Source organism: Oncorhynchus keta, chromosome 9, assembly GCF_023373465.1.
Source record: "Oncorhynchus keta strain PuntledgeMale-10-30-2019 chromosome 9, Oket_V2, whole genome shotgun sequence".
In the NCBI taxonomy this organism is placed as follows: Eukaryota; Metazoa; Chordata; class Actinopteri; order Salmoniformes; family Salmonidae; genus Oncorhynchus; species Oncorhynchus keta.
The window spans coordinates 35360109-35384907 of NC_068429.1; the positions used below are offsets into that span (position 1 = coordinate 35360109).

Genomic DNA, 24799 nt, shown 5'->3' on the forward strand with positions numbered 1-24799 from the left:
TCTATTATCATTTCTATTTCATTTGTAGTCTTTTAGGTATTTGTGATTTCAACAATAATTGCTAACATATTAAAACACCCTAACAAGAAAGGTATTAATACATATGAACATGTGTTTTAACATATTAAAACTCCCAATGAGAAAGATCATCTTATTTATTGGAGAATACTTATTCTAATTTGTTTGAGAATCAGTGGGTAGAATAGGAGCAGCAGCCAAATCAATATTTTACTATGATAGTGGCTGGCACTTGCATCTCATCTCAAGATTGGCTCCTGCATCTTCCAAACCTTCAGGGGTTAACTGGTCTGGATTGTCAGCTTCCCTGAATGGTTCGAGCACTTGGACAAACTCAATTTTATGACCTTGCGTCAGAGCATTGTTGCATTACTTAACATTTTTTCTTCCTGCAATTCAGCACTTATGTCTCTCTCGGTTGTAGTACCACTTAATTAAAATAATGAATGGTGCTCCCTCAATTGTGTGGCTTGTCGAGAGGTGGACATATATTACGGTATTGTCAGGAACCTATTACGTTGCTCCGCCAGAGTCAAATTGACCAGAGAAGAAATACGTTTGCCTATGCCAAACATTTTTTTTTACCATGCTGAGGCTGCATAAAACCCTTTTTATGTCGTCTCCTTTCTTTGAAACAGCGAGAAAACATAAAGGCTATTTACATGATTTTCAAACACCATTGTAAAACAAAGTAGATAAACCTCATGTAGGGATAAAGATTATGTGCAAGGAAAATCCTTGCAAAAATATTCAAATTAATATTACTTGTGTCAAGTCCGTGAAATAATCATACTTTTCCTCGTGACTATTTTTGGGTTCAATTTTGGAGGAGAATTCATATGGTTTAGCTTGAGGGATACAGTGTGTGAATAGGCCACTAGTTCATTACCTTCTGTATTGTTGAATTACAATGGCCTGTATTCATTAGCCTCTTTGTTAAATTTAGGGCTTACAAGCCCCAGAGGGATATCAATCATTGAAACAGCTCAATAGTAAAATGTGTCTCCTTTCAAATGGCTTACTGTAAACTTAGAAAATGGCCTACTGTAAAGTTTTCAAATGGCCTACGGTGAAGTTTTCAAATGGCCTACGGTAAAGTTTTCAAATGGCCTACGGTAAAGTTTTCAAATGGCCTACGGTAAAGTTTTCAAATGGTCTACGGTAAAGTTTTCAAATGGCCTACGGTAAAGTTTTCAAATGGCCTACGGTAAAGTTTTCAAATGGCCTACGGTAAAGTTTTCAAATGGCCTACGGTAAAGTTTTCAAATGGCCTACGGTAAAGTTTTCAAATGGCCTACGGTAAAGTTTTCAAATGGCCTACGGTAAAGTTTTCAAATGGCCTACGGTAAAGTTTTCAAATGGCCTACTTTAAAGTTTTCAAATGGTATACTGTAAAGTTTTCAAATTGCATACTGTAAAGTTTTCAAATGGCCTACTGTAAAGTTTTCTTTGCAAGGGATGATAGAAACGCGTACTGATCAATAGCATATTTTGATACATAACAAAACCATTTACATTTCCTCAGCAAAGGTTCTCTATTGCTGTGTACATAATAAAATGTAGTGTAAGCTTCCGAGAGGGTATCATTTCCAGGGTTCTCACTTTCAGGTTTCAGATCTTTGGTTTCAGCCCTTAGTGTTTCTGTTATTTAATAAACATACTGTACATGTCATAAACTAGACTTCCTTGAGTCAACCAATTTTGCTGACAACATCAAAAGGGATGGAGTATTTTGAATGACTATTACGACGATAGAAAAAGCACAAATACGCTGAGGGGTTGTTATTAGAAATATCAGATTGATACATTTTATGGCTGACATTCAATTATTCGATTTTCATATCTTCCACAGTCTTATTCAGACTGGTATATGACTCAATATAGCAATTCCCACCTTGATTAGTGGCACTCACTTAAACTCCATATCTGCTGTTATTGCTGTTTGCAGCTATATTATTACTCAATACTCTCCTTAGTCAGTTGATTGTGACTCCACTCAATGGCACTTCTATTGCTACTTGCAGCTGTATCAGTAGTTGTAGTATTGGTATATATCTCTACCTAGGGAATCCTCTAACCAGGATTTCTGGAAAACTAAGGAATTTATTGAAAGTTCTCAGAATTTTCCAACCCTACCACAGAGCGTGCACCCTATCCTGTCCTCTCAATATTGGCTGTTTTCCATCCTCATTGAGATAGATTATTCATGCCCATCCATCTGTACTCACAGATGCCTGTCAAATATAGATGCATAGTTCAGACTGAAGAGAGGTGCCCACACACTGCTCAAGCTCCTTTGAAGTGATTCCCTTATCCAAACTGTACAAACAGGGAAGATTTGACTTCTACACTTTTTTGGCTGCTTAGACAGTATACGGACACACCTCTTGATTTTAGTTTCTGTCCTCATGGTGCCGGAAATATCCTTAGGTCAGTCTGAGGACAGCTCTTGGACATGGGGAGGCTTCAGGGACATGTCTTCTAGATTAAAGGGATTCTTCAGGATTTTGGCAATGAAGCCCTTTATCTACTTCCCCAGAGTCAGATGCACTAATGGATACTATTTTTATGTCTCTGCATCCAGTATGCTATGAAGGAAATTAGAGGTAGTTTTGCGAACCAATGCTAAATAGCGTAGCGCAATGAATGGAAGTCTATGGTATCTACTAGCGTGCTAGCAGTTACAATAGACTTCTAGTCATTGCGTTGAGTTCATCTGACTCTGGGGAAGTCGATAAAGGGCTTCATTGCCAAAATCCTGAAGTATTCTTTTAAGATGGCAGTGATCGGTGACATGGTGCATTATTAGCATTTCTCTCCATCTTCCTTGTGTGATGTCTCAAAGTTCAGAGACCCTCAAGACTCCTCTCCAATTATAAGCCATATAATGTTTTTATATAGACTAATATTCTGTATGTAAACGCCAGCAATCAGCTAATAAATGTTGTAGGGCATGCTATGTCATGTTGAAGGGATGATACCAACGACATACATCTTTTGGTGACAGCTAGCGATCTATAATAATTGCGTCGTTTGTTTGCTCTGCTGTCTGATCCGGTGGCAGTCGATGCCATTTAAGATGAGGGAGGATGATTATTTTTCTTATGAGCATGGCCTTATTTCTATTACAGAATATTGGATGACTGTCATTCAAATTCTATTTACCCAGCTCAATGTAACTTCAATAGGTTTAGGCTAATTCATGATACTCAAAGTTTTCCGATACACATCATGAGGTTGCTACAACCTAGCCTATGAATCCAAGTTTGCAATGTACACTACTACTGTCCAATGTCTGTGTTCTTTTGTCCGTCTTAATATTTTATTTTTATTGGCCAGTCTGAGATATGGCTTTTTCTTTGCAACTCTGCCTAGAAGGCCAGCATCCCGGAGCCACCTCTTCACTGTTGACATTGAGACTGGTGTTTTGCGTGTACTATTTAATGAAGCTGCCAGTTGAGAAGGACGTGTGAGGCATCTGTTTCTCAAACTAGACACTAATGTACTTGTCCTCTTGCTCAATTGTGCACCGGGTCCTCCCACTTTTCTTTATATTCTGGTTAGAGCCAGTTTGCACTGTTCTGTGAAGGGAGTAGTACACAGCATTGTACGAGATCTTCAGTTACTTGGCAATTTCACACATGGAATAGCCTTAATTTCTCAGAACAAGAATAGACCGACGAGTTTCAGAAGAAAGTGCATTGTTTCTGTCCATTTTGAGCTTGTAATCGAACCCACCAATGCTGATGCTCCAGATACTCAACTAGTCTAAAGAAGGCCAGTTTTATTGCTTCTTTAATGAGCACAACAGTTTTCAGCTGTGCTAACTTAATTGCAAAAGGGTTTACTAATGATCAATTAGCCTTTTAAAATGATGAACTTGGATTAGCTAACACAACATGCCATTGGAACACAGGAGTGATGGTTGCTGATAATGGGCCTCTGTACACCTATGTAGATATTCCATTAAAAATCAGCCATTTCCAGCTACAATAGTCATTTACAACATTAACTATGTCTGCACTGTATTTCTGATCAATTTCATGTTATTATAATGGACAAAAAAGTGTTTTTCTTTTAAAAACAAGGACATTTCTAAGTGACCCCAAACATTTGAACTGTAGTGTCGATGCAATGGTAGAGAGAAATTTGAGTGATCAATTTCATTGACAGACATTCAATACCTTGCACACTCTTGCCTGCATCTAGCTAAGTGTAATCATTAGTCCAACAGTTGCAAACAGGAGTTTCTGTTGGACAAATTCAGGTATGTTTATTCCAGCTTTGTTCCGTTTGCTTCCGTTGAAGATAGTTTTTTAAACAAAATTTGCAGAATGAATACACCCCTGATCATACGTAAACACAGTTCACTTTCATAGCAGTCACATACAAACAGTATGATCCCTTTTATCGTTGTATAATTCCTTATTGCATTTACGAGCTCTCCTCCTCTCACATTTCCTTTCGCTTGTGGACTTCATATCATAACCACTAACCGCTACACACAGCCTACATCGTTGTCACCATATTAGCTAACATCATAGTCAACATAGCTACTAACATTAGAACTAGGACGTTAGTAAATCTGCTACAATCATGCAGTACAGTGTAGAGTCTGCAAGCAGTTACACCGGCGGGCCCCGGTGGCAATAATTTAATAAAACCAAAAGCTTACCTTGACTTGTAAGAGTTTCATTGTTGGATAGCCATAGCCAGCTAGCTAACATAGCATCCCTCTCTGTTTGAGCCGGGTGTTTGAGTACGCTAGTTTGAGTACGCTAATCTGTATTCGCTAGGAAAGTAAGTGAAAGTGAAAATAAATATTACCAAGAAATATAGCTCTCTCTCTCTCTCGCGCTCTCTCTCACTCTCTCGCACTCTCTTGCTTCTCCTTCATTCCTGAAGAAATTCATTTGTTCAAAACTGTTCAACTATTGTCTACTCATGTCTACTAACTACTCATCAAATGTTATGCACTGCAGTGCTAGCTAGCTGTAGCTTATGTTTTCAGTACTAGATTAATTCTCTGATCCTTTGATTGGGTGGAAAACTTGTCAATTCATGCTGCAAGAGCTCTGATAGTTTGGAGGACGTCCTCCGGAAGTTGTCATAATTACTGTGTAAGTCTATGGGAGGGGGTGAGAACCACAAGCCTCCTAGGTCTTGTATTGGAGTCAATATACCCAGCCTTGTCTAGCTTAGTTTGTCCTGGATGGTGTGTGTTTGTGCTGTGTGTGTGCGTGCCTCTCTGTGTGTATTAAAGACGCCGTGGTGTAACTGCAGGAGAGGCTGTGTGTTTCTCACAGGGAAATCTGTCCTCTGCCTGAGACGCCAGACTGGAGTCAGATAACCATTGCTTGCTGGTGATCTCAATGTTTTCACTGAACAAACAGGCTTTCAAGGGCACAGGATGAGAATCCAAATGTTTACTAATTGATCATGTTTGCTACCCCATGATCAATTATATGATCAGAAACATAGATGTTATATAATTTATATGAGAAACGTCTCCAGCTAGAGCACTCCAATCAAAGGGAGATTGACCTATGATATTATCTTTTCATATAGATTTTTTATTTCAGTTGAATGCTACGCATTCAGTAATTACTTTTATTTCAGATGCTAAATAAAATGTAACCTACAGCTTGAGATTTACTCAGCAAAGTAGCCTCTTAGTGCCTCACTTTGATATCATAAATAAACCATTGCATGAATTTCTAATTGGGCTGAACCTCTCAACCTAATTCACTAATGAGATTGAGCGATTTCTTTCGCTCAGTGACAAGATATATGTTCCCATCTCCACATTACACAGACAGATTAAATATTGAGCTGGACTCCATTAGTTATATTGAGCATACTGAAATCAGTAACCAACCCAGGCTGCAACCAACACAGGGTGAGCTTCTATGGATACTGTAAGAAAGAAGGCCGACAGAGAGACTAAGGAATGGGATGACCTCAGGACATCCTTAATGGTGTGGTCTGGGCAAAGATGTCGGCACTGTGGCTTAGGCTCACCCCTGCTGGCGTGGGTGCAGCGTTCCCGTGATGAGCAGGGGAATAGTCCCTTAATGATTAAACAGTATTTGTATCCATCAGACGACAAGCCAACCATCTGAGAGCAGCCACTGGACCATGACAGGAGGCTATATTTGAAGTGATTGTCCTTGGTTGGAATCGGTCACTCTGGATCTTTGTGTCTTATCATTGTGCATTACAGGGGCTCTGCTTGTAGGACACCATGCGTAGCGACACTGCTCTTTCTCTCTGTTATAAAGATCATCTTCTGTGTGTGTTTGCGTTGGTGCGTGAGCATGGGTCAACAGGCCATTTTCTATGCGTCCCTCACTGCTCCCTCTTGGACATACTCTTTATTAGGCTATGGATCATGGGATGGACTATTGTCGTAGCATTGAGGACCTTATAAGCTTAGTAAGCCATGAACCCCTTCCGTCTTTTTATTCTAGGAGGATATGAACTGGACAAGTTATACGTGCATATGATATACTGTAGAAAGAGACTTGACTGCTGTCCCTTCTTAAGCCACATACATAATTCCAGGTATTCCGCTGCAGATGTACTGTAACTGTAAGTTACTCCCCCTCTCCCTCATAACTAGTGCTTCTGCCACTAGCATGGAATATTTTTGATGCTCAGAGGTAAAGAGCTCTTGAGTGTTGTATTTCAGGTCATGAATTACCATAATTGCTTTTACAGACCAATAGGCTTTTCTTATATGACCTGGTTTTAAATGTTGGAATTACACTGTTTTAAAGCAAAATGCTTTCTTTTGTTACATTGAGTTGTTGTCTCAAATACAAATGAGAGCTTTCGTGCTGTGTGCAGACAATATTCTGTTTGGACTGTTTTGATGGCTTAGGTCTGTGAGTAAGACAGCGTCTGTCACATAGTGGAGTAACAGCTTGTGTTTCCATGTCTAAGTTACACTCCCTTGGAAAGACTTACCAATCAAGGCTATACCAACAGAGAGCCTGGTTAGTGTTACAGCGTCTCTCAGCCTAGGAGTCTGACAGATGTCAGAGCTCTGAAGGAGCTAGATGTTGTTACAGTATGTATTCAATATAGGCATCATGCACATAGTTGTGTGCTTTAGAATTATATTTGTGTGGGAACCTTCCAATGTGGTGTTTTGATGAATGAATTGGGTAGAGATGTTGCGTGGGAGGGTTTTGTATACGTAGCTGCAATGTAGTTTGAGCTAGAATGTGGGTCGTTTGTCTTGAAATCTGTATTACTCGGTCTCTGTGTTGCTTTCTTTATGATGCTCTATGCTGCAATGATGCTTACGGTTGGAATTTCCTGTAGCTTTCGATGGGAAGCGTTTGGCTTGCAGGCTAGCTTTAATGGGAGTGTGACATTTGCCAGGATGTAGTGTCAGTGTGCCTGTGGGATTGGAAGGCTGTAGTATGTGCATTGCTAGCCTGGTATCAACTGATAACCGTCAGTTTGGTATACCTTTGCAGAAAGATATGCATCATGAGAGGTGACGCATAAATCAATACATTGCATTCAAGGCAAAATAAAGTCTGTGAGTGTATGTGTTTGTCTGTCTGTGAGTCTTTCACAAACTTACCCATTGTGGCTTTATCACCAACTTTCTTTTAACTTGAATGGAATGTATTGACTGATGCGTCAATGCCCTTGACGCACATCTAGAGGTGGAGGTGGGAGAGAGGGAGAGGAATATAAAGAGAGATGAGAGGAGGGGGAGAGAGGGGTGAATAAGGGAGTGGGAAGAGAGGAGGGAGAAAGAAAGATAGGAGAGAGAGATAGAGAGACAGAGACATGTCTGTCTGTGAGTTTATCTGCCTGCCTGCTTGTCTGAGTTTTTCACCATTTCACCCAATGCAGCTTTATCAGCAACTTTTGAATGCAATGTATTGACTTAAGGGTAATGTCTCGTGATGCATATCTGTTTGTATCACAAGACGTTGGTGGCACTATAGCGCCATTTCCAGGTGTACATTTGTTATTTTCAGGGTGTCGTAGAGCTAAAGATGTGAAATTAAAGCTTTCTTTGGTAGTGGGTAATATATACAGTGGGGCAAAAAAAGTATTTAGTCAAGTATTTAGTCAACCACCAATTGTGCAAGTTCTCCCACTTAAAAAGATGAGAGAGGCCTGTAATTTTCATCATAGGTACACTTCAACTATGACAGACAAAATGAGAGAGAAAAAAATCCAGAAAATCACATTGTAGGATTTTTAATGAATTTATTTGCAAATTATGGTGGAAAATAAGTATTTGGTCAATAACAAAAGTTTATCTCAATACTTTGTTATATACCCTTTGTTGGCAATGACAGATGTCAAACGTTTTCTATAAGTCTTCACAAGGTTTTCACACACTGTTGCTGGTATTTTGGCCCATTCCTCCATGCAGATCTCCTCTAGAGCAGTGATGTTTTGGGGCTGTTGCTGGGCAACACAGACTTTCAACTCCCTCCAAAGATTTTCTATGGGGTTGAGATCTGGAGACTGGCTAGGCCACTCCAGGAGCTTGAAATGCTTCTTACGAAGCCACTCCTTCGTTGCCCGGGCGGTATGTTTGGGATCATTGTCATGCTGAAAGACCCAGCCACGTTTCATCTTCAATGCCCTTGCTGATGGAAGGAGGTTTTCACTCAAAATCTCACGATACATGGCCCCATTCATTCTTTCCTTTACACGGATCAGTCGTCCTGGTCCCTTTGCAGAAAAGCATGATGTTTCCACACCCATGCTTCACAGTAGGTATGGTGTTCTTTGGATGCAACTCAGCATTCTTTGTCCTCCAAACACGACGAGTTGAGTTTTTACCAAAAAGTTATATTTTGGTTTCATCTGACCATATGACATTCTCCAAATCTTCTTCTGGATCATCCAAATGCTCTCTAGCAAACTTCAGACGGGTCTGGACATGTACTGTCTTAAGCAGGGGGACACGTCTGGCACGGCAGGATTTGAGTCCCTGGCGGCGTAGTGTGTTACTGATGGTAGGCTTTGTTACTTTGGTCCCAGCTCTCTGCAGGTCATTCACTAGGTCCCCCCGTGTGGTTCTGGGATTTTTGCTCACCATTCTTGTGATCATTTTGACCCCACGGGGTGAGATCTTGCGTGGAGCCCCAGATCGAGGGAGATTATCAGTGGTCTTGTATGTCTTCCATTTCCTAATAATTGCTCCCACAGTTGATTTCTTCAAACCAAGCTGCTTACATATTGCAGATTCAGTCTTCCCAGCCTGGTGCAGGTCTACAATTTTGTTTCTGGTGTCTTTTGACAGCTCTTTGGTCTTGGCCATAGTGGAGTTTGGAGTGTGACTGTTTGAGGTTGTGGACAGGTGTCTTTTATACTGATAACAAGTTCAAACAGGTGCCATTAATACAGGTAACGAGTGGAGGACAAAGGAGCCTCTTAAAGTAGAAGTTACAGGTCTGTGAGAGCCAGAAATCTTGCTTGTTTGTAGGTGACCAAATACTTATTTTCCACCATAATTTGCAAATAAATTAATTAAAAATCCTACAATGTGATTTTCTGGATTTCTTTTTCTAATTTTGTCTGTCATAGTTGAAGTGTACCTATGATGAAAATTACAGGCCTCTCTCATCCTTTTAAGTAGGAGAACTTGCACAATTGGTGGCTGACTAAATACTTTTTTGCCCCACTGTATCTATTTCAATGATTTTATTTTTTTATTTCACCTTTATTTAACCAGGTAGGCTAGTTGAGAACAAGTTCTCATTTGCAACTGCGACCTGGCCAAGATAAAGCATAGCAGTGTGAACAGACAACACAGAGTTTCAAGATTTAGTCATGTATTATCGCTAAATATATGATCTAGGTCATTGATGCCATTACGCTTTGAGGAATGGGACAGCATTTCTTTCTCTAATGAGGATCCTAGAGTTGTACTAAATGGGTGTTAGTTGGCAGGATGTCAAGTCATAATGTGTGACTTATTTATCTCCCAAGTTTTTGTGCTCATAGAGAAATCTGAATTATTAAACGTTCTGGTGTTTTGACTGATCTGCTAACATATTTGGTTGATATGTGATAGATTTCAGACTTCTCATTTTGTTTGAGATGAATTGATCTTGAATATTTCATTTTCTTTCATTCTTATTCAGAGGTTTAGACAGTGGGGTAGACAGTAGGAGCCATGGGAAGCACATACTTTACAGGACCAATTACAAAAACTCAAACGGAACTGTTGTTTGAAAAAGTCAGACGAAAGACCAAAAACACATTTGCATAATCATGTTCCCCACACACTGGAGGGACAGATATCTCTTGATGCAGCGCCAATCATTTAAGCATCATAGGATGGCTTCAGTTAAAATGTGTTAAATTTCCCTTTATATTGAATGGCTGAGGTCACGGTGAATATTGCTCTGAAATTTGATGACGGCAACATTTTGTGAAGTATCTCCCACCAGTTATGACAGCCCATATATACAACCCATAGACCTTGAGGTGATTGAGTGCAGGAGGGAGCGGCTGAGGTGGACTATCGGTATTGCGTGTCAGAGAGGGGAATGATTTGACAACTGTAGAGAGGAAGCTAACGTTGCTCGATTTCATTTAGTCTGCAATCCATCTGCAGAGGAGTATGCCGGGTGCAAGGGAGGAAGCCATCTCTAGAGACAGAGGGTAGTAGTTTATCTGTAGATCATAAACACAGTCAGATAGATCACTTTGATTGAATTACACTGAGGGGTGTATTTGGTCTGTCGGTAGGGGACGAGGCCAATGAGGGTATCAGTTCAGGGTGGATGGAAGCATTGAGCAATAAACTGCGCGACTGGTGGATAGCTTTAGACTGGAGTGAGAGAGATGAAAGGTGTTTATGTGGAGAAAAAGTGGAAAGGAGTGGAGGCCAATGAGGAAAGGAGATGGAGAGGAGGTGTACAGCACAGCTGAGTGTGGATAGAGGAGGATAGGATAGAGGAGAGTCATTAAAGGTAGTGAAATCAGTCCACATCAAAGCCCACAGTGGAGTGGCCTACCTTCTGCTCTGTGGCCAGGCGATAAAAGACCTATGCTAATGTGGGAGGTGGCAGATGTTCTTATCAGTTTAATGCTTTGAAGTCGGAAATGTTAGCCACATGCAGGAGGTCCCATAGACTTCCGTGACAGAACAGTGTGAAAAGTGTAGCGAACGCTAACAGTTAATAATTGGAATCATTGAACGGCGATCAGTCAGAAACCTGAGTTCATTCATTTCCATTGATTGAGTGTGCTCGTAATGGTTTATGTTTTTTTTTTAATCAATTTAGAATGATGCCATAAGGATTCAAATGCAAGGCTGCATTTAACCCGAGCTAGTTCAGTAACCTCCATCTGCTTCCTTCTCCCCCTCCATCCATGTTGTTATTCAGTTATTCATGGTAGACAATGCAGCAGATGACTGGAGGATAGCCATGACCTACGAGCGCATCTTCTTCATCTGCCTGGAGATCCTGGTGTGCGCCATCCACCCCATCCCAGGGAACTACACCTTCACCTGGACAGCGCGCCTGGCCTTCTCCTACACCCCGTCCAAGACGGACGCAGACGTGGACATCATCCTGTCCATCCCCATGTTCTTGCGGCTGTATCTCATCGCCCGCGTCATGCTGCTCCACAGCAAGCTCTTCACAGACGCCTCGTCCCGCAGTATCGGGGCGCTCAACAAAATCAACTTCAACACACGCTTCGTCATGAAGACCCTGATGACCATCTGCCCTGGCACCGTGTTGCTGGTCTTTACCATCTCGTTGTGGATCATCGCTGCGTGGACCGTGAGGGCCTGCGAGAGGTCTGGACCTGCTGCCCAATCGCTGTCACGCTATGCTGCACAAAGCACTGCATGAAACATAAATAAGACCCCATGGTTTGGTCAGGGGGAACAGACGTTAACTCGTTGTGCATCCTACTGGAGGCTTACATCCAGATATAGTGCTCCCTCCTCACATTCCCAGCCATACCACCATTTTTGTATGCAGATCTTCTGCTTGGGAATGTCAAGGGATAGACAATTATGGCCCATAGTTTACGTCTTGTTAGGCGATAGGAGAATCTGTTTACACTTTATTTATATTGCACATGAATGAGGCATGGATGTACTGTACGTATGATGTATAAGACGTGTAAGTATTTGGCAAGCTGACTCCAGGCTGACGCTATACCTTCTATTCCAGATACCATGACAACATGGACATAACCAGCAACTTCCTAGGAGCAATGTGGTTGATCTCAATTACTTTTCTAACCATTGGATATGGGGACATGGTCCCCAACACTTACTGTGGAAAAGGAGTCTGTCTCCTCACTGGTATTATGGTGAGCCCTACACTCTTACAAAAAAAGGTGCTATCTAAAACCTAAAATAAATATTCAGCTGACCCAATAGGAGAACCCTTTGAAGGACCCTTTTTGGTTCCAGGAAGAACCCTTTTGGGTTTCATGTAGAACCCTTTCCACGGAGGGTTCTACAGATGTCAGATCTTAATTTGACGCTTTTTGTCGCACAAGAAAAATAAACCTGCATTAATAAACCTGCACTAATTTTCAGGTACTCGCAAGGCTCAACTGAATTTCCTGATGCAGCAGGAAAATTCTCTATGCCAAAAGAGTGATTAAGTTAAGATCCGACATCTGTACATGGAACCCAAAAAGGTTCACCTATGGGGGACGTTTATTGCAGAAATTATATTACATTCTCATGCCACTGCGGCTCTCTTTTTCAGTGCTGCTTATGAGGTATATTTTAAAAAATCTAGCCTTTGGGTATCTGACTTTAAAAAAAAACCTGACAATATATATATTTTTTAAATCTCCGGTGGGGTGGCAGTGCAGATTCATGTATATTCAGAGGATATTAATTTGAGAATATATATATTTTTTAAGCATCATTTCCTAATATTATGCTTCTAAAAGTAGGTTACATCTTTTTAAACGGACACAATAAAGTCAACCTTTATAATGGTGTCTGTCTGTTGTTCCTCCCAGGGAGCCGGCTGCACAGCCTTGGTAGTGGCTGTGGTTGCAAAGAAACTGGAGTTAACCAAAGCTGAAAAACATGTTCATAATTTTATGATGGACACCCAGCTGACAAAAAGAGTAAGTAAATACGTTACTTGCATGTCGTTTTAAATTTTTAAATGGTAAAGAATCATCTCAGCTGCCCTGTTTCCCTATTGTGAAGCATTTCAGGAAGACCAAGCATGGTTGAACATGACTACAGTATGCTTTCCATTACAGTAGGAGTATTTTATTTACCACGAACGGTGTTTCTAACCCTACTCTTTGTGTGTCAGGTGAAAAACACTGCTGCAAATGTACTCAGGGAGACGTGGCTCATCTACAAGAACACCAAACTGGTGAGGAAGATGGACCATGCCAGAGTCAGGAAGCACCAGAGGAAATTCCTCCAAGCCATTCATCAGTAGGTACTCTGCCTAAAACTCTGCTCCTGGCAGTGTGGTAAATACATTTTTCCCCTTGGTATCTGCAGTCTCACACTTTCTCATACCGTACAGTATCAAAGATGAGAATACGAACCTGAGAGCTGAATTGTTTGACACCTGTAGTCCAAATATATATTTACAATGTGGAATATTTAAAAAAAAAAAAATTTTCTTGCTCATTTCACTCCATTGTTTTGTAATATTGATAAGTTGGAAGGGTGTCAGGAAGTATTTAGTTCCAAAGCATGTCAGCTGTGCCCTCTTAACAGCTCAGAGGTCAATACTGTGGGATATCTCAATGGCAGTTACACAAATTATGCAGATGATATGCAAATCGAAAGTATTTACTTCTGTTTTGAGAAATAATGAATTATAGAAACAGTTATGCTATATGAGTATGCACAAACATTTCCAGAAACGCTCATAGGCCAATGATCTAACTTTAAAGTTGACTTGGTAGTAAGATCGTTCTGATGCTAACTGATAAACTCTATATCATCATGTAGTGGTGTTATATTGGTGTTACTGTGCTACTGCAAAGTGGTAGGCTATAATTGCAAAGTAGTCATTCAATCTTTTTTATTGAAAGCAATTTACTTACTAGATCAGGAGAATGTAAAATGACTGGGAGATCTTTCTCAATTGCTGATAACTTATCTGCACTTGATTACTAGTTGTCTAATCTGGTATCTTCAAAGCAACTGTAAACCATGACAGATGTGCTGGGAAGGGCCCAGACCCTTTTTTTACCATAACCTAAACTATTCATGATAAACTCTTGAGGACCATTTTCACTCCCCTGCCTTCTCAGCGGTGACAGTAAAACCTCTCATCTTTCTCTCGCTCCCTCTTCCCTCCCCCTCTATCTCATCCTGCATCACCATGATGTAAGGAACTGCCTGTTCTATTGCTTGTCAAGATGACTGTGAGTGTCTTTGTTGTGTACCTAAAGTCTGAGCCAAATATCATGCTGACCTCTGGGCCTAACCTCTGAGTTGTTCCTTTAGCGTGTATCCTTATGATTAGCCAGTTTCCCTGTCAGGCAGTTTCTTAGACAGTCTACAGGGAGAATGCAAGTGCTCTCTATCTCTAAAACCCTATTGATTTCCATGTCCTCTCCTCTTGGTGTACCAAAGCTGTCTTATAAGCCTAAGCCTACTTCGAACACTGTATTTTCCCCCTTTTAACTACGCAACTGACTATCATATCAAACGCAATGATATATTTTTCCTCTTCGAGATCAGATCTGGTTTACATTACTATGATGACTAGGGTCTGATTGTAATCATATGCTATAGTGAAAATGTTCTCTTGTTTGATATAGTTTCTGTGTGTTAACGGGTCTGTGTGGTCTCCTGTGTGGAGCTTTTAATTTGCTCATGATTCGTTTCTTCGTGCATCATTTACCATGATGACATTAAGAGTTTAGATTTTTGAAAGGGATTACAGGTAGAGAGTATTGGCTGCTTCTGCTGCAACCCCCATCCAAAATGCGACTGTTTTATAGGCTTCTGTCATAGTTGCGCAGGCAGAGGTACTATGTCTTTTATAGCTGAATTCAGGCTATTTGTGGTAATGACAGCATATCATGTCATCCTCCTCTTCTCTAGGATGAGCTAATAATGGGAAACCCTCAGAGCTTTGGCAGAATCTCCACAGGACCAGATTCAGTTGTAAAACGCCACATCCACCACTTTGTTCAAGGGCATGCCCATCTCCCCTTTTATACAGGCTCAGTAAGCTGTATGAAGAGGGAGTGGGTCTTAGCAGAGGAGTTGGGGTTCAGAAAGCACCTCATGGTGTGTGTTAAGTGATGCCTGTGGCCTCAGCTGCAGGGTTCAGCTCCAAGTGTGGGCTGCCTGGGAGGATGTACATATACTGTGTGTTGGGAGGAGTCAGTGGCCACAGAGAGGGTGTGCCTGGGAGCATGCTCATCCCTCAAATGGAGCTGTATTGCAGTAGTGGAAACCAAGAATGTTCTCAGGGCAGGTCTGCCAGTTTTGACTAGCAGAAGCGACTTTTCTAGCAGGTTCGGATAATTAATGTGTTGGTTAGGAAAATTAACGTGGCAGGTTAGGAGAATTGGGTTAGGGTTAGGAAAATAATTAGGATTAGCTAAAATTGTCCCTGACGCAACTCGAACATACCTAGCTACAACCAAGCCTGTCCTGAGAACAGTCTTGGTTTGCTCTAATGCGATGCTGCTCCAGTGGAGGGCTGGAGAGGGGTCAGTGACCTGTCTTGAAGCAATAGTGGTGGGAAAGTATGAATAATCCCTATGCTTCCTCCTCTGGCCTGAGCCATATCAATCGCCCTGTAAGATCTTCCACCAATAGCATTTAGGGGACAGGTCCGAGGGGAGGAGGAGGTAGCTTTGTTCTTTTTCCATGATCTCTGCAGTGTTCCTGGTGAAAACCAAGATAAATGTTAGCTAGAGAACGTGTCAGACTGCCACGGCTGTCTCTCTGGTCATTGGTTCGCTCAGTGTGGCTGGTCTGACAGTGCTGCATGTCTGATAAACTGGGCCGGTCTGTAGGGGAGGATTAGGACAGGACCTCGGGGAGTAGCTAGCAGGGGCCGAATAATGTGACAGGAATATTGAAGCCTTAAACCCCATGATTCCTTGGTTATCTGTGGTGAGGCATAGCTGTGAGGTAAAAAGATACTGCTGCCGCCTGAGAGGTGCAGTGGTCTAAGGCACTGCATCGCAGTGCTAGCTGTGCCACTAGAGATCCTGGTTTGAGTCCAGGCTCTGTCGCAGCCGGCCGCGACCCGGAGCCCCATGGGGTGGTGCCCAACTGGCCCAGCATAGTCCGGGTTAGGGGAGGGTTTGGCCGGCAGAGATGTTCTTGTCCCATTGTGCACTAGCAACTCATGTGGCGGGCCGGGCGCAATGCACGCTGACACGGTAGCCAGGTGTACGGTGTTTCCTCCGACACATTGGTGCGGCTGGTTAAGCGGACAGTGAGTCTTGGCTGGGTTGTGTTTTGGAGGACGCACGGCTCTCGACCTTCGCATCTCCCGAGTCCGTACAGGAGTTGCAGCGATGGGACAAGACTGTAACTACCAATTGGATTCCACAAAATTGGTGAGAAAAAGGGGCAAAAAAAAATAAAAGATGCTGCTCATAGTGATGATGGTATTAAGTGGATGTGAGTGTTGTTGTTATTCAAAATGGCAGCAGTGGGATTCAGGTTGCAGTACCCAGGCCTGAACTGGAGACTGATCCTGCCATCTGGACGCATTTATCTGATGTTGTAATAATTCATTTGTCTATTTTATGTTTCCTTTTTTTCCCGTTTGTGTCGACCAATGCAATAGAGCTCGAAAGTAAGTCTTCGCCTCACATGTAGCTACAGAAATGTTGTGTGCATGCAAATGAGAGCTTGCTTTTTTGACTCAGTGATGTGAGAAAAATTACACTCCTTCATTTGATAAGTGAAATTCATACCATAGCTACACATTTTGATTTCCCATCGAGTAATGATTGATCACACAATGGCACATAATGTACATTTGTCAGAAACACTGTATTTCATTTTATATTGTTACACAACACCGTTAAGATTTTTGATTTGTCTTTTAGATCATTTACCTAGACAACATGAGGATTAGGCCAAAATAAGTTAATAGGATGAACTAGTGACTAGCCTACAAAAACTCAGCATGGTATATTTAGACAAGCAAGACCTCTCGATCAATTCCGCCCTACTTTTCTTCTGTCAAAGCGTTACACATCTGCCAATTAAACATCAATGCTCATGTTCCCATGTATCTTCCTTTGATGAATTTCAATTATGGGTGATGGAGGGTGTTATTCTTTCCATTGTTGCATGAATGTGAAGAGAATTTGATATTTAATCAGAAAGCAAGCCACTGATTAAACTCCAATAAACTGTGCTTTCATGAACCGAAGGATGACCGCTAGTGCTTGAGGAGAGGAGAGGCTTGCTGTAATAACTACAGAATAGAATCAGGTCAATGTTTACTCCCCCTATCGATCTGCCTTGGCTACATTAACTAGGGCTTGGGGTCATCTTTCGCCTTGTGAAACCATTGTGACGTCTGCTACAGTTGCATTCCCTCCATTTCTCTCTTGGATGACTGGTAGCAACAAAGACAGTGGCCATTATGAATACGCCAGTAGAATTCACAGATTTATTGAACCTTTATTTACCCAGTTAGTTTCATTGAGATAAAAATCTATTTTTCAACAGAGACCTGGTATGTAGCTCATAGCTGCACCGAGGTAGCCACACTCTCCTTAGTCTAGTGTAATGGCCTTAGTTTATCACATTGGTGTGACCCATTTGTCTAGCGACAACTAGAATGATGCATGTACACAGCCAGATGTTTTACACTATGCTGGAGGAGATGAGAGGATTATTTGGCAGGCACACAGACCAACCTCTGTATAATGCAGTTTGACAGTCCCCTGGAGTCTGCGCCTATCCAGGAGGCAGGAGGGAGGTTGATGTACAGAAGGAAGTGGGACAGGAAGCAGCATGCGTCCGTTAGCTTGGTAGCTCAGTGGAGGTGTGAGACAGGGACACGACCTTAGAGGGGAAGGTCAGGTTAAGCCTCCGGGATCTTGTCCTGCTTTAAAGATATTGTGATGTAACTGACACAGCATGAATCCCAGTAGTCAGGCAGACACAGCCGGGGCAGGGCAGAGTCGGCCTGCAGAACGGCCTGTCCATTACACTGAAGACCATTTAGGATCAGTCTTTTCACAGCGAGGTAATCAGGGGTCATGACAAAGAGAGCATCCCAGAGAAAATCTATGGTGCAGCACTACTGAGATTGCCTTAAAGAATTCAAAAGGGCATTGAAAAGCTTAGCATAGCTGTTTTCCCCCTGATGAATAGCAAAGCAGTTAAGCACCAATTGAAAGACCAGGACCGCACACATTCTGACCCCAGCTTCCTGCCTGCCTTGTTCATCAACACCATTTGACAGCTATTGGTCATCCAACCGTGAAATGCAGAATTCTGACAAGTCTTACATCTCAACTGCACAAACATTTTAATGTTGATTCTCTCATGTCTTTCACTCTGGTATCTTTTTACCTTTCAATTTGCCAGATTACTTGAACAATAAAAGTGCTATTTTTGCAATAACATTGGCTAGTTGTTTTAGAATGTGCTTCTTTTGGACCATACAGCTACCCCTCACTAGCTGTTGAGGCATCGTCCTTTGCCTGTAGTGTCCTTCAGTGGCTCCTGTAGTGCCCCTTGTTGCTCTAACCTGTCATCTAGCTCCACACATTTCTGCCTTTGTATTGGAATGCCTAACAATGATGCTCCATTGCATGAGACTAGATGAATCTGGGCCTATTAGCAGAGGGTCCCTGAAGACCCCTCGTGTTCTCCTCCTTGTTCTATGGTGCTGTACACCCTCAAATTCACACAGTCTAATTAGAGCCGCTAACTCAAAGCCCATCTCATCAGTTTATACAATTAGTCTGAGAGCATTGGGTTTTATCTGAAAGAAAAAGCTGGTCACAAGGGCTATGTTACTGTCATGCCTCCAGCTCACTGTGTGTGTTGGTCTCATTCTGATTTAGCATGCAAAACGGGTGGTTGCAGGGGGGCGACTCTTGATATCCCGAGTACAGTTGCTGTTTTTGACTCCCCAGTGAGTGTGGGTGATAAACATTTGCTCTAGTAGCCTAATTAAACCGGAGATTTGAATTATTTAAGACAGCTGTATGGATTAAAGCAAGTTACTAATTTCACTCTGGCTCTTGAAGAAGTGTATTTTTGTGTTTTTAACTGGTCTGCATCACCAAGAGAGAAAGGTCTCATACCAGCTGGATGAGTTTCTCACTATGTAACAATGTAGCATATCACTGTTAGTAACTAGGTCATTTTACATAAGATACAGTACCAGGTGGATGTTCTCTTTGATCAATAACTGGTATACGACATAAAGCTGCAACTTTACTGTAATCGTTGTTATCCTTTTTAATGATACATTTGATTCATTTTATCATTAAATTATATTTTACAATGCTGTATTTATGTTGAACAATGAATTAATACCTGCTTTTGTGTAGAGTTTGACTATCACAGCACTTTAGTTGGAATAGAAAAGTGTTTTTCTATTTTGAGAATGAAAATGATCTTACTTGAAGTTGGATTAATTAATTCACGAGAATCAAACAGAGAAACGTCTTCCAGGTGTTTGGATGAAGCTTTTAGCATGTGTATAAATGTTTGTTATGGTTAGAAAACCAGGTCCCGCGACTTATGATAGTTTATATACTGCATTAATCGTTTATTTCAGCTAAATCCCATTGCAACAGATTGTATCTACCTAGTTGAGCCCTTGTATATGTCTTTGTTTCTAGAGTTCAGGGGCTGGAGATTTACTGCAGTAATAGACACATTCTCCTCTCTGGCAGCTTCTCCACTCTGTGGTCTTCACTTGCATGCAGTCAATCAAACTGTCTGAAACCAATCCTGCATTCTCTACACACATCCTGTGCATGTCCTAGGAGTGAGTGCTCTCTGTGTGTATTCCTTCTGTGTGCACAGATCTGTTAAACCCATCTTTACCGAATAGATACATTTATTGGGTTCTGAATGGTCTTCTGTTCAGATTGAGAAGTGTTAAAATGGAGCAACGCAAGCTGAATGACCAAGCAAACTCACTAGTGGACCTTGCAAAGGTAAGCTGGACTGACAAACGTCACATATTCCAGTTTATTTTGGTTGTGAAGTTTGGTTGTGCATTTGGATTGATCTCTATCTAACCCACTTTTTGATTTGAAGGATTCCATGTGATACATGTGATATCAATGCATTGGGGGAATTAATAACACATTTTCATATAAACAAACAAAGTCTACAGGTGTCAAATAAACAGACTTTCCATATGAATGTTAAGAAGAACCAGTTGTGTAATGTCATTGAAAGAAAATAAGATGCATTATATTTCTACTTCTTGAACTGGGTGCAGGACAGCCTGGTCCCAGATCTGTTTGTGCTCTTGCCAACTCATTGGCATGACAAGGAGTTGGCATGATAGCACATTAAACAGACTGGCTCTCAGGCTAGATGCAGGAATGTTGTTGGTGGAAACATACAGTATCTTGGTTTCAAAGATTATATAACGATATACATACTGTCAGGGGTGGAAAGGGGGGGGTCCCTATGGGAACCCTCCATTGTAAATTCCTTGAATTCAGTGCATTTGTACATGTCAAAATGAATAATGAAAATGAACTACATGTAAAACTGCACATTTTTGCATGTCAAAATAACTTCCCAGAGGGAACCTGGTTTCTTCAGGTTCCCTCCATTTCCACCCCTTGTTGTAAGTGAAAACCTACAGTATCTTTGTTTTAAAGATTATATAAAGGAATGCATATTATTTTATGAGATCAGGATACCCATCCTGATAGGTACGTCAAACTAATTTACCTTTAGGTTTGGTTTCCCAGACTTAGATTAAGCCTAGTCCTGGATTAAAAAGCATGGTCAAGGAGAGTCTTGAAATTGCTTTTTAGTCCAGGAGTTTTCTTAATCAGTGTCTGGGAAACCACACTTTGATGGTATTGAACACATTGCTATCTTTCAGCACATTTCTCTTTGGTGGTGATCTTGTGATAACAGACATTGACACACCTTAGGGAAAGACTAGGCAGAGAGCTAGCCTGACGCAACAAAAAAATACAATATACTAACCTGGAAAGGGAGACATGCTGTGAGTCTGACGTGAGGATTCAGCCAGAAACAATGATAGAGGAAGGGAGAGAGAGAGGACTGACATTCAAATGTCCACCACAGTCAAATTGGTTTCAGGCCACCATGCCACAAAATACATTAGTTAGCTAATATCACCCTATCACAGAGTGCTATGAAGGCTCACAGTGAGTTAGGAGAGGATTAAGATTGGGGAAGAAAACGAGTACAGCCCATTCGGCCATCTTTAATCAATGTCATAAGTGGCTCTCGCCATCAGAGGGCAGCATAGCATTAATCATCACAGTACATGAGCTCCCCGTAGATAGATGGAGATGTATAATGGAACTTCAAATAACTTTGGCAGCTGCATAGCCTTTGCAAAGCTATGAGAAATCCCTCACATAGCAGTGGTTTCCCTACAGTTGTAGCAATTTCGGGCAGAACATAAAGCAGTTGGGGCTCCTGAGTGGCGCAGTGGTCAAAGGGACTGCATCTCAGTGCTTGAGGCGCCACTACAGACACCCTGGTTCAAATCCAAGCTGTATCACAGCCGACTGTGATTGGGAGTCCCGTAGGGCGGTGCAGAATTGGCCCAGCGTCATGGGTTTTGCTGATGTAGGCTGTCATTGAAATAAGAGTTTGTTCTTAACTGACTTGCCTAAATAAATAAATAAATATATTAATACAGGATACATTAATAGTGTGGTAGGTCTACAATTACAGTATCCTAAACACTTTTTTTCAGCATTTGTCCTCAAACTGAATGACCATTTCATTAATAAAAATGCAGGATATTTATTTCTTACATTTTATTTAAATTTTCTACACTTTGATTTACGGAGTCAGTTGGTAGTCATTATAATTTCAGCTACTTGGGGTTTTGGGTATACATTGGGTCAAAGGCCTATGTATACCCACATGTCCAGCTTCCTGGACCCAGTGTCGGCTAAATCTGGGTCAGTGAAATCAGCCCACAATTACACAAGCATTTTTGTGCCTCAATTGAATATACTTACAGTCCCAGTCTACCCTTCACTGAGTTCTGGTCATATTTTATTAGTGTTATATTATAAAGATTTAATGCATTTTCAGTTTAATTTGCTCATGATTAACAGAGGCATACTCTTGACTCAGTTGATCTACAGTTGAAGTTGGAAGTTTGCATACACTTAGGTTGGAGTCATTAAAACTCGTTTTTCACCACTCCACAAATTTCTTGTTAAACAAACTATAGTTTTGGCAAGTCGGTGAGGACATCTACTTTGTGCATGACACAAGTAATTTTTCCTACAATTGTTTACAGACAGATTATTTCACTTACAATTCACTGTATCACAATTCCAGTGGGTCAGAAGTTTACATACACTAAGTTGACTGTGCCTTTAAACAGCTTGGAAAATTCCAGAAGATTATGCCATGGCTTTAGAAGCTTCTGATAGGCTAATTGACATAATTTGAGTCAATTGGAGGTGTACCTGTGGATGTATTTCAAGGCCTACCTTTGAACTCAGTGCCTCTTTGCTTGACATCATGGGAAAGTCAACAGAAATCAGCCAAGATTGCAGAAAAACAATTTTAGACCTCCACAAGTCTGGTTCATCCTTGGGAGCAATTTCCAAACGCCTGAAGGTACCACGTTCATCTGTACAAACAATAGTACGCAAGTATGAACACCATGGGACCACGCAGCCATCATACCGCTCAAGAAAGAGACGTGTTCTGTCTCCTAGAGATGAGCGTACTTTGGTGTGAAAAGTGCAAATCTATCCCAGAACAACAGCAAAGAATCTTGTTAAGATGCTGGAGGAAACAGGTACAAAAGTATCTATATTCACAGTCAAAAGAGTCCTATAGCGACATAACCTGAAAGGCCGCTCAGCAAGGAAGAAGCCACTGCTCCAAAACCCTCCATAAAAAAGCCAGACTATGGTTTGCAACTGCAGATGGGGACAAAGATCATACTTTTTGGAGAAATGTCCTCTGGTCTGATGAAACAAAAATAGAACTGTTTGGCCATAATGACCATCGTTATTTTGGGAGGAAAAGGGGAGGCTTGCAAGCCGAAGAACATCATCCCAACCGTGAAGCACGGGGGTGGCAGCATTGTGTTGTGGAGGTGCTTTGCTGCAGGAGGGTCTGGTGCACTTCACAAAATAGATGCCATCATGAGGTAGGAAAATGTGGATATATTGAAGCAACATCTCAAGACATCAGTCAGGAAGTTAAAGCTTGGTCGCAAATGGTTCTTCCAAATGGACCATGACCCCAAGCATACTTCCAAAGTTGTGGCAAAATGGCTTAAGGACAACAAAGTCAAGGTATTGGAGTGGCCATCACAAAGCCATGACCTCAATCCTATAGGAAATTTATGGACAGAACTGAAAATGCGTGTGTGAGCAAGGAGGCCTACAAAACTGACTCAGCTACACCAGCTCTGTCAGGAGGAATGGGCCAAAATTCACCCAACTTATTGTGGGAAGCGTGTAGAAGGCTACCCAAAACGTTTGACCCAAGTTAAACAATTTAAAGGAAATGCTACCAAATACTAATTGAGTTTATGTAAACTTCTGACCCACTGGGAATGTGATGAAAGAAATAAAATCTGAAATTAATAATTTCTTCTGTTATTATTTTGACATTTCACATTCTTAAAATAAAGTGGTGATCCTAACTGACCCAAGACAGGGAAGTTTTACTAGGATTAAATGTCAGGAATTGTGAAACTGAGTTTAAAGGTATTTGGCTAAGGTGTATGTAAACTTCCGACTTCAACTGTATGTGTCTATCCACAATTCACTTCTTACAGAGAGAGGCTCAGATTGGTTTTGGCAGGGCAATAACTCTAAATGTTGCATTTTGCTGTCGCCTCAAGGTCCCATCCTTATTTTCATGAATTCAGAGGCAACCATAAAATTGGTTCCTCATTTCATGGGCTATACATCAAGGTTTCCGATATAGATTTAATCTCTCTAAGCATATCAATTCTAAATACCTTGATCATCTGTGGAAAATGTATTTTCTTTTAAAACATCATAGGACGTGATGAGTTGTTGTGGTAGTGATGCAACCTAGTGAAACGTTATCTGCCTCAGTTGGAGTGTCACTGGTGAATAGCTGTCAGTGTTGTTTTGGTCCTCAGTGGATCACTGTGATTCTAAACAAGCCACCCAACCCATTATTCCTGCCCCAAATGAGAAAAGGACAAGATGAATGATGGATGGCATTGGCCACAGGCTGGCAGTGATTACTTTCATAGTGAACATTAGCTCGGTACACAGCAGCCCTCACTCCCACTCTCCAGCCCCCACAGAACTGGATATCTCACTGTTTGATAACATGCCATGTCTCCAGAGGAAGAAGATCAACTTCCTGGCGCAGAAGTTAGTAAGTGTATACAGCAGAATTTCTCTGCAAGTTATCAATTCATATTTGATTTGCTTATCTTCAGCATCCGGTTTTCCCACTGGGCACAGACATCCATTCAACGTCTATTCCACGTTCGTTCAACATATTTTCATTGAAGATGACATGGACACAACGTTGATTCAACCAGTGTGTGCCCAGTGGGTTGTTTGTTGTGATGATGAACCTCTGTAAAATGTTAATTAGGCTACCCGTGTCCAGACACACTATTTGTTA

General features: G+C 41.4%; 1 protein-coding gene across 2 annotated transcripts in view; it reads left to right on the forward strand.

The window, feature by feature from the left end:
• The window catches only part of kcnn2 (potassium calcium-activated channel subfamily N member 2), a 30834-nt gene that overhangs the window by 3009 nt on the left and 3026 nt on the right, over nt 1-24799 (forward strand). Inside the window, exons 3-8 of one of the 2 annotated variants that reach the window (XM_035776183.2) lie at nt 11400-11818; nt 12201-12342; nt 13012-13122; nt 13320-13447; nt 16791-16799; nt 20073-20142. In XM_035776183.2, coding sequence (XP_035632076.1) covers nt 11400-11818; nt 12201-12342; nt 13012-13122; nt 13320-13447; nt 16791-16799; nt 20073-20142 — 879 coding nt within the window. The remainder of the gene's footprint in view (nt 1-11399; nt 11819-12200; nt 12343-13011; nt 13123-13319; nt 13448-16790; nt 16800-20072; nt 20143-24799) is intronic. The other variant, XM_035776184.1, reaches the window with a different exon arrangement.